At 37.2% G+C, this 10,883-nt stretch overlaps 1 protein-coding gene across 1 annotated transcript; it reads right to left on the reverse strand.

Moving 5' to 3' along the window:
• Positions 1-1,560: 1,560 nt before the first annotated feature.
• On the reverse strand, positions 1,561-6,305 carry LOC143557153 (disease resistance protein Roq1-like). Its single transcript, XM_077046291.1, has 5 exons — positions 5,805-6,305; positions 3,812-4,922; positions 3,417-3,725; positions 2,219-2,779; positions 1,561-2,132 (listed from the first exon to the last, which is right to left on the reverse strand). Exons 1-5 carry the CDS (start codon positions 6,287-6,289, stop codon positions 1,626-1,628), a joined length of 2,973 nt encoding a protein of 990 aa, XP_076902406.1. The 5' UTR covers positions 6,290-6,305; the 3' UTR covers positions 1,561-1,625.
• Positions 6,306-10,883: the final 4,578 nt, after the last annotated feature.

Consider the following 10,883-nt stretch of genomic DNA (forward strand, 5'->3'; position numbering starts at 1 on the left):
CATATTCTCAACCATGTCCTCAGAGAGGTTCAGGTCTAGCAAATCACACCTAATCCTCTCATCCCAAGTCAATTTAGGTCGGCTTCTACCCTTCCTCCCTTCTATAGTAATGTTTTTTACGGACCTTACATGATTCGTTATCTGTCTTCTCTTCACATGTTCAAACCATCTCAATCTCCATTCTCTTATTTTGTCTGATTTGTTAGCTACCCCTAATCTCTCCCGAAACACACCGTTTCTTATTCTGTCTAACTTTGTGTGCCCACACATCCAGCGTATCATTCTCATCTCTGCTACTTTCATCTTCCGCTCTTGTGTCTTCTTGATGGCCCAACAATCTGTTCCATATAACATTGCAGGTCTAACTGCGACCCTATAAAACTTTCCCTTTAGTTAAGTTGGGAATCTCTTGTCGCACAATACACCTATACACATGTGGCTGCTCTCCATCTACACCATCTTACCTGAACTCGATGGGCCACATCACTGTCTAACTCCCTATCGCTCTGAACAAACGATCCTAGGTACTTGAACTTCGTTACTTGCGGAACCACGTGCCCTTCGATGGTGATCTGGATGTCCTCATTGCCATTTACTCCGTCAAAATCACAATGCAGGTACTCCGTTTTGGAGCGACTAATCCTTAAACCTTTTCCCTCTAATGTTGTTCGCCACTCCTCTAGTCTCATGTTAAGATCTTGTTTTTTCTCAGCAACTAACACAATATCGTCTGCGAACATCATGCACCACAGGAGTGTCTCCTGAATCGATTTTTACAACTCGTCCAAGACTACTGCAAAAAGAAATTGGCTCAACGCTGACCCCTGGTGGAGGCCTACCTCCACAGCGAAGAGGTCAGTGGGGGTGCACGGACACTTGTAGCACTCCTGGCATACATATCTATAATTATCTCTATATATTTCCTCTGGACCCCTCTACCCTCCAGGCAGTCCCAAAGCACTTGGCGTGGCACACTATCATACGCCTTTTCTAGGTCAATAAACACTATATGAAGGTCGCGCTTCTTCTCCCTATACTGCTCCAAATTAATATATATACTAAATTGTCATATAGAAAAATTGTCTTCTAAAAAGAATTTTCAACTATATTTACGTGATAAGTTGTGAAGTAGTAGTAGACAGAGGTGCACAAAAAATCCGAACTTAGAACCGGACCCGAAAAAAACCAGGAACCGGGTTTTTTATACCTGAACCCGTACCCGACCCTATCCGTAGGGTACAGATAGGGTATGTATTTCAGTATCAAAACCCGTACTGGGCCCGACTTGTACCCTGTAATACCCGAAAACAAGAACCAGTTCCATACCCGGAAGCGGGTTTTTCCAATACCCGAAACCAGGTTTTTTCAAATACCCAATCTATACCTGAAAATTACCTAAAAAATACCCATTTTTAAGTGTCAAATTCATTTTCAAAAGAAACTCAATAGTTAATTCATTTTAAAAAGGTGTTTTTCCAATACCCGAAACCGGGACTTATATATGCTTCCAAAAATCTAATTAATTTATTGCATCGCAAATTTGCTACCAGTTGACTTATACAATTAAAAACATTTGAAACTCAAAAGTTAATTTGGATGCCGAGTCATGTTCATTTATATGGACTTCAGGATATTGTTAGTTCAGATGCCGAGTCATGTTGAATTTTGATCTTAGGTGCATACTGAGAAGAAGAATCCATTGATGTTTCTGTTAGACCACTTCTACATTTCTTCTCAACTAGTGTAACTCCAAAACCACTACAAGTGTCAAATTCATTTTCAAAAGAAAGAGCTTTGTATGTTTGATTCCACCAAGCAGTGTGACTCAGTAAACCAAATGAAACATACCACACCCATGTCATATACTTATCGCCGTCACTCTCCTCCCAAATCACATCATCTTCAGAATCGTCACCACTAACCTGCTTCATACTTATCCATATACGATATGGAATAGCGAAAGAGTCGTATGAAGTAACGACACACATTAAGAAACCGGAGAAGTCATTGCACCAGTTCTCTGGAAGTTCCAATCTACAACGCCTTCCTCTAAGCAAATGTGGTCTAAACCCCTTTGGAATCTCACAGCCTTCAACTTGGAGATGCATAGAGCCATGTTCAATAGCCTTTCCCTAATTGATCAACACTGATTCATTATATATATATATACAGCCTATATATGGAATTACATAATTGATTTTCAAAAGAAGAGAGATACCTTAAGCAAGAATTTTAGTAATCTGTCACTCCACCCATCTATAAGTGAGACTTGACATAACTGTTTACAATTTTTGTAAAAATCTTCAACGAGAGTCAGTGACTTACATTGGTAAATTGTGAGAATAGCTAAACTTGATGGAAGCTCGGGCAAATCAAGAAGCTTGTCACAAAATGATAGGTTGAGGCTTTTGAGTCGAGTAAGTTGCGAGAGGCTAAAATCTAGTCGTGCAAAACTGTTACAACTTAGATTTAGCTCTTCTAAATTCGATAACTCACCAATACCACATGGCATATCTTCGTCTTTCAAATAACATGCCGTTATTAGTAGATACTTGATGTTTTTCATCTGACGAATTGCTGGAAGCCTTTTAAGCTTGCGGCAGTTAAACACCTCTAAGTATTCGAGACTTGTATGATTTTCAAATGATGGGTGAATCTCTTCCAACTCCTTACAGGAATGGAGTGTCAGTTTTTTAAGATGCGGGAGACCATCAAAATTTGGTGTGCTAAATAGCTTCTCCATGCGAACGAGTTTAAGCACTTTCAAATGTGGTAGATGCTACAAAGTATGGACGAGTTAATATAAGAGTTTTTGATAACTAGTATGATCCAATATTTAAGTTGTATATATCTTGTGGTGAGAAACGGAGATCGAGCATTGTGTCTTCCAAAATCCAAATTCCCTTGGTATTTCTTTTAAGACTATATCTTTTTTCTGCTTTTTTTCTATTTTAAAGTTAAAGTTAACTTACATTAAAAAGAAAGAAAATACCAAATAAAGTCACAAAATATCGTTTAACATTAAAAATTATTTTAATGTTATTAGTAATCATATTGGCACGATATTAATGTTCTCATGTACACTCCAATACTAAAAGAATTTATGTGTTATATTGGATAGGTGTAGAACTATATGATTATCTAATAAACTTAAACCTTATTTAGTTTTAAATTTCTAGAAAGAAGTTGGTGAAATAGAATGGCTTGTAGCAATTTTCAAGTCATGCTACACTAGCATTTAATTTTTTTTTTCCATAAACTAGATCTCGCCTTTTGTATTTCCAAACTAAAGGAATTATTTCTTTTAATAAACTAAATAATCTTTAATGTCTTACATATATAAGAAAACTCACATTTTACCGGCTTTTTAATTGTGTAATTGCTGAAATTTTATTTGCACGAAGCTAATGAAATACCTGGTAACCCTTCCAAAGTTCTTTTTGCTTGCTATCACTCAATTTTAGAACAACAAGCTTCATTGGTAGGAAACCGCTCAGGAACGGACTTCTTGCAGGATAACCATACCATTCAATATAACGCAACTCATTTGACAGAAAATTAGGCCCTTCATCCCCATCCTGACTCATAGTAGACACACTAAGCCACCTTAGTTTCTTCATGTTTGAAACAAGCTTACATAAGGGTAATGAATAATCATGATCACGAGTTTTCCAGGGGAGTGCAGGTAAAGGCTCATATAGCATGGCTTCAATCTTGTTATTTTCCTGCAATAAAGAGGAAATATGTATGAGCTGAGTATCATGAACTACACAAATAAGATAATGTATCCTTTTAAAAGCATAACATTTACCCTTGTTGCGTCCCCAAAACACATCTCTTTGAGTTCATCACGTTTCCAAACTCTACTATGCTCTTCGGAATTCTTAGGATGCTCCCCTCTAACAATGTAGTGTCCCATTTCTTGGACCAGATCATGCATATCAAAGCTAACACCAAACTCGGTGTCATATACAGTAATGAGGGATTTTTGTCTCAACACCTTTATCCCTATTTCTGGGTGAAAATCGCAAGCTTCAAATATCTCTATTGCATCATCTATGGTCCAACCTCGTCTAAAGAAACATGCAATGTCCAAAAATAACTCTTTCTCCATTGTTTTAAGTCCATCGTAGCTAATTTTTAGCTTTTCCACTATTTTCATTTCTGGAATATGTTTTAGTCTGTCCAAGGTACTCATCCACTCTTTCTTGTTTTTGTCATATAGAAAAGAACCCAAAATCTTAATTGCCAATGGAAGACCAGCAGCATAAGAGACCACACGTAATGAAAGGGCCCCGTAATCTTCTACAGGGTCTTCTTCATTATATGCATGTCTTTTAAATAGTTGGATAGCCTCATAATCTGATAATAATGTGACAGGATAGACATGGTCTACCTTGTGGGCTCTTAGCAAATGTTCATCTCTACTTGTGATTATTATTCTGCTCCCACTACCAAACCAGTTATGTTTTCCGGCTAATGCCTCTAGTTGGCTAAGGTTGTCGACATCATCAAGAAGTACCAACACTTTTCTACGACATAACATACTTTTCATCCTGTGTTTTCCTTCCACAACACTATGTACATTCACTTCTATTTTGAAAAGAGTTGATAAAATATTCTCTTGCAGTTTATTCAACCTATACTTGTTCGCTTCCTCTCGAACATTCTCCACAATACAACGACCTTGAAAATGTTTGGAAATTTCCATATAAACGGATGTTGCAAGAGTAGTCTTACCACCACCCCCAACCCCCCATATCCCGACCATGCACACACCCCCTGACCCAAGGTCTAACAGTGATTCTAAATCTTGAAAGCGAGCCCTCATTCCAACAAGGTCTTCATCAACACATGAATTTAACATGAACAATTTATCCAAAATTGCATCCACAATTTTTTTGACGAACTGTGATTCATGCCTGTGTATCATATGGAAAATTATTGTATCAACAAACTAAAAAGAACTAGTTACAAACAAATTTGAGATCTTTAACTAAACTGAAGCTAGTTCGAATTTAAACTTAGAATTTCATGAATTGGAAGAGTGATCCAAAGCCAGGTATATAATAAAAATAACTCTGAGACATCCATCAATCCAATTCCAACAGAGCCCAAAACAATCTAACTAAATTACGAGTTCATTATCTTTACGGGCCTAATAAATATAAAAATGAATTTTGAATCTATGCACACAAAACAATCAGACGTAGCAACTTTTTTTGGCTAGAGTGAAATTTTGACTAACACAACTACTGAGGTTCCTAAGAAAGAACGAGTTGAAGTGATCAGAACTCTAATTACCTGAGCACAACTTTGGCTCATTTAGGCCCGTCTCACAAACAAGTCAAACCAAAGCTAAGCTCGAGATTTACACAAAAGCTTTAAAACGAGTTAACTTAAGTTCGATCCCTTTTAATTAAAAGGAGTAGCTTAGACAAAGATCTAGCCCGGCACGTTTTGGCATACACAGTAGTCAGTAAAAATGGATGTATTATGAACAGAAAACTTGTACCAAAAATAACACTCGAAGACAATCGGCTATGTGATCAAACACCAGATCATGGCTCTAGCTTAGCAAACAAGAAAAAAAAATTCTAATTGGAAACCGTGTTTCCTTATATGACTCGATTTCTTACCATTCAACGTATCAGACCAAAACAAACAATACTAAAATAAAACTAATACTAAAAATAACAACACTAAAATCAAACTTGACACCTTAACCATCAGACGTTTCAAGATTAACTTTCAACGGTAAAAACACGTTTACTACACTCGCGCATTAGATAAAAAAATATTACCCATCGGCAATGTTCTTGGGCTCCCATCCAGCGATGTTACTCGCATCAACAAGTGCTTTTCTCCATATTTCAGCTCTGGTGACATTCTTCACCTCCTGTTTGGCAAATGCTTCTCCAAATTTCCTTTTTTGACTTCTCACTTCAGTGGGTTCCACATCATAAAATACGGGTATAACAATTAGCTCTCTCTCATCCCTGCATTTCATAATATGTGCAAGCTCTTCCAAACACCAAGAAGAATCCGCATAGTTTTTGGAGAATATTATTACAGCAATTTGTGATTCTTCTACAGCCTCAAACAAGGATTCATGGATGGATTCGCCTCGGGGAAGTGCTTCATCATCCTTGTAAACACGGATTAGGTGCTGTTTAAGACTCGAATATAGATGATCCACAAATGTCTTGCGGGTGTCTTCTCCTCTAAAACTAAGAAACACGTCATATTTACACGATCGACAGTGAGAAGATGAGGATGAAGAAGCCATTGACGTGTTCAGAATTTGTATAATAATTGGAAACCAACCGCTTGAGATTTGAGAAAGTGAGTCTCACCTTGGTTTTTGTTTCTACAGCTGGAAGAGGACGCGGATTGTGAGGACAGTATTCTTGGAAAAGAAAATAGTATTTTTTTTTTATCTTTTTTCCTTTTAAAATCAAAGTAGCAGTGGTAGTTGTATGGGGGTGGGGGTGGTTTAAAAACCATCACTTGCTCCCACCAATACAAGCATGTCACCTCACTCCACTAATTTCCATCACTAGTGATGGAATTTTGGTGGGGGTGGTGGTGTGGTGTGGTGTGGTGTGGTGTGATGAAATTTTTTTTTTTTGATATTTTTTTACAACTTAAAAACTAAAAACAATAGTAAATTAAAAAAAATAAAAGTTATATTAAACAATCTACTCCTCGTCCGAATTCGGAAATTCCAAACCTAAAGAGCCTACAAGTTCAACTAGATCATATCTCAACCGATGGTGAATATCTTCGTTCCGCAAGTCTAATTGCACGTTCTCAGGAACGGGAACTTGAATATGAGGATCCGGCACCCAATCTGGAGAAATTGCATGTCCGTCTTCTTTTATTAGCATATTATGCAATATGATGCATGCATATAATATGCTAGAGATCATGGGTTTTTTCATTGCACGAACCGGTAGACTAAGTATGCACCATCTACCCTTTAAGACACCGAAAGCTCTCTCGACATCTTTTCTTGCCGATTCTTGCAACTTCTTGAACGCCTTTTCCTTGACCTCGATAGGAAACGAAAAGGCTTTCACAAAAACAGACCATGCCGGGTAGATACCATCGACAAGAAAGTAGCCACGTCTGTAATATCTCCCGTTGACAAAATACGGACAGAAGGGTGCGGTACCATCTGTCACGCTTTGAAACAACGATACTGTGTATAGAACACTGATGTCGTTGTTTGAGCCAGGAACACCAAAATAAAAATGCCAAATCCATAAATCATTTGACGCAACCGCTTCAAGTACGATAGTCGGTCGTTTGATATCACCTCTAACATACGCCCCTTGAAACTCCCGTGGACAATTCCTCCATTCGACATGTGTACAGTCGATGCTACCGAGCATCCCTGAAAAATGCCATCTAGCCTCATGCGCGGCGTAAAGACGTGTAATGTCGGGTCTTGTTGGTTTTCATAGAAACTCTTTGCCATACAATTTAATAATCGCGTTATAAAAGAATTGCAGACATTCACGTGAAGTTCTCTGAGACATTTGTAAGTATTCATCGAATTGATCGGGTGGGTTACCTGTCGCTAATTGACGAATAGCGGATGTGCATTTTTGAAGCGCCGTAAAACTTCGTTTGCCCCTAGTGTCGTAAGATTCTTGAAACCATTCTTCGCTTGCTTCGACGTCCACTACAATTTTTAAAAATAAAGATTTCGGCAAACGAAACCGATCCCTGAATGTCTCGTCATTGTATTTCGGCTCCTCCACAAAATACTCGTTCATTAGCACTTCGTGGGCATGTATACGATCACGATCCACCATTTTTTTTCTTTGGACGGCTCGGGCCTTCAAGTTCGTTATATAACAACGGGAACCATTCAACAATGTTATCGTTCGAAGACGAAGAGCTATCGGTGTCTAGCGGAAACGAGTTGCTCGGAAAATCCATATTTTTTTGTTTTGAATTGAAGTGGTGAAGAAATATGTTTTTGTAATAGAAGATTGAGAGTGTTTTGAGTTGGATTTGATTTTGAGTTAGATTGAAATGGTTGTTAATTTATATTGTTTAATTTTTTTTTAATTACCCAACCCCAACGGTCACTCCCCTCCCCAACGTTCAAATTTATTGGTATTCACCACGTGATGACCATCACGGTCGGACCCCCATCATGCGTGATGGGGGGACCGGCTGCGGTGTTCGTGAGGCCATCATGCGTAATGGTCGTGTATAACGGACCACCCCCACTTCCCGTATGTAAACGGTTTAAGCTCGACTATGATCAAGCTCTGCTCTTGTGTTGTTTTTTCGAGCTCCACTCGTTTATTATTTATTAGGTATATACATTTTTAATTATTTTTATATATTTCTAGAAGGGCCTTAAACGAGTCTAATTGCTAAACGAGTCAAAGCTCGGCTCGAACTCAACTTTGCAATGTAAAGTAACACATAACATTCCAAAAGAGGTAAAACTTATGAATACACAAGGCTCAAACTCAACCCGTAACTGAACGTGCTATATTTGAGACTCGTGCTCGGCTCGTTTCGAGGTTTTTATCGATCAGAGTTCGAGTCTCTGACGAGTGACTTGGCTTGTTTGTACCCCTAATTGTAGGCTACGTTGTACAATAACTAACTAATCTATATCTATATCTATATATAAAGCATTTAAACTGAGTATCTTAAAATTTAAGTATCTTAAAATCTATAAATACCCTTGTTATATGTATTTGAGATATTAAGAGGCGTGTCTTTTAGATCCATCAATGCTTAAAAATTACTTACGACTTGGTGACCTAACTAATCTTTACTCTAGTTTTGACTATTTAAAAAATATCAATAACTTTGTACGTTTCTTGTCTTTACCCATATATTTCTTTTATTTTTGTTTTTAACCAACTTTCTCCCATAATTTATAAATTGCCACTATTTTTTCATACATCAATATATATTTTTTAAGCTACAACAATTTCCGCGTGAACACCTTCTAGTTATAAAATAAAGACTCGTAAACTTGATTGATTCTTCATTACGTTTTATTATTAATTTAAAATTGGCATAAAGTATCCTTTCGTTACGTACTATACGTTCACGTGGTTTATTTTGGGGGCTTTCGCCACCGACTATTGGCCTTGCAAATCAGATACCAAAGATTGTTTATTATAAACTTTTCCATCTTTTAGACGGTTCCTTTTATGATTGTTTACTCTTGTTGAAGATTTATGAAGATGTGCATCAATATAATAATATAATAATTCACTCTTTAGAAGGTTCCTTTTATGATTGTTTACTCTTGTTGAAGATTTATGAAGATGTGCATCAATATAATCATATAATAATTCACTCTTTATGTTTTAAAAGCGATTTTTGTGTCCTACTGGTAAGAGGCTTGAGTTTTCCAGTGAAGACTCAAGTTCGAATTCTACTTGTGTCATATTTGGGTGGATATTGGCAATGAAGGATTTGAGCCAGGCCTTGTGCAAAGGTTGTCAGTTCGAATCTTGAGCCCACCCGGGTTTTCGTCCCACCGTGTGTTACACCAGAGAGTTATGCTCTTGTGGTGGCACAACGGCTGTCAAGTGGCAGTTGGTGGTATGGTTTCCCAGGGAAACGCCCAAGCCGAACTCTGAAGCCCGCGTGGGCCCGGTTAAGACAACATAGTCTGGCCAGAGTGAGGTATCGTGACTCCAAATTTGGAGAGTGTGGTAGCCTAAATATAAGAAAGTCGCCGTTCTTAAAAAAAAGCAATTTTCACTTTCTCGGCCCGAATGATCCGGTATTCCGGTTTGAGCTCAAAACGGCTTCACTTGATACTGATATGTGCCGTTGGTTTGGGCCGTATGTTACCCGGCCATCAAACAATTAGTCCAACCAGGGTCGGTCCTAGGAGGGGGCTGGGTGGTCGACGGCCCACGGCCTAACACCCCGCTAAGCCTGAAGTTTTATATATATATATATATATATATAAATTTAAATTATATGTATTTTTGTGAAAAACGATATGTATATTTAATGTTTAAAAACTTAAGTATATAACAACTAACTTGGTCTAGTGATAATGTGGTATGATTTCCAACCAAAATGTTCTGGGTTCTAGTTTCATTTGAGACGTGTTTAACCCTATTTTTTATACAAAAGTTTTTTACACAACCCAAATCATACCCAAGTAAACTTATTTAAAAATTAAATTGTTTAAACCCAATAAAATACCCTTTTTACTTAAAGCCCCAAAAAAAAAATTTCGTCTTCAGCCAAAATTTTTTTTCAATTCTCGAAGCCGGCCCTGAGTCCAATAGTATCACGGCATGTTAGTAAGCTAATAAAAATATTAATTTTGCTTAGAGAGTTGTGGGTAAAAGTTAAATGGTCAGCCTGTTTAAAACTGTTTCATTCAGTGGGTTGCAAAGCTTATGTACTTTCGGTTATAGTCATATAGCATCTTTAAGTGTGTCCGTTTATGCTTGATGTTTTTTTACAAGAATAATATAATAAGTTATTAAGTTGTGTTTAGGCACAACATTTAACGTGTAACCTGAGAGTAGTGATCAAGCCGGCATGATTTTATACAAATATAATATCAATGCAAAGTGCTAGGATAGTATAACTTTGTGGTATGGAATATGGATTACATCGGGTTGATATTTTCGTTGACCAACACTTTTTCAACACTTCTCTATATATTTATTCTTGTATAAAACATCAATCACGCTTTTTCTGCAGTTAATATCATAAGAATAGTAATGTTATCAAAATAATGATTCATTTTTTTTAATAAAAATGATTTAGGAGCTTTCACGTCAAATGTGATTAGAAATTTTTAATTCCTTTTGGTTGTAACTTCATATTAGGGGTTTTATTCCGGTTGTATTTTCGGGTTTTTGGTT

Source organism: Bidens hawaiensis, unplaced genomic scaffold, assembly GCF_021521415.1.
Source record: "Bidens hawaiensis isolate Kalapana, Puna unplaced genomic scaffold, B.hawaiensis_p1.1 tig00018841_1, whole genome shotgun sequence".
Lineage (NCBI taxonomy): Eukaryota > Viridiplantae > Streptophyta > Magnoliopsida > Asterales > Asteraceae > Bidens > Bidens hawaiensis.

What these genes read in the sequence shown, in the direction of transcription:
- LOC143557153 (XM_077046291.1), bottom strand. Translation starts at nt 6,289, where the DNA reads ATGGCTTCTTCATCCTCATCTTCTCACTGTCGATCGTGTAAATATGAC. An exon ending in CCCAAGAACATTGCCGATGG is followed by an intron (nt 4,923 to 5,804) that starts GTAATATTTTTT and finishes TATGATACACAG; the next exon opens with GCATGAATCACAGTTCGTCA. An exon ending in TACTAAAATTCTTGCTTAAG is followed by an intron (nt 2,133 to 2,218) that starts GTATCTCTCTTC and finishes TTGATCAATTAG; the next exon opens with GGAAAGGCTATTGAACATGG.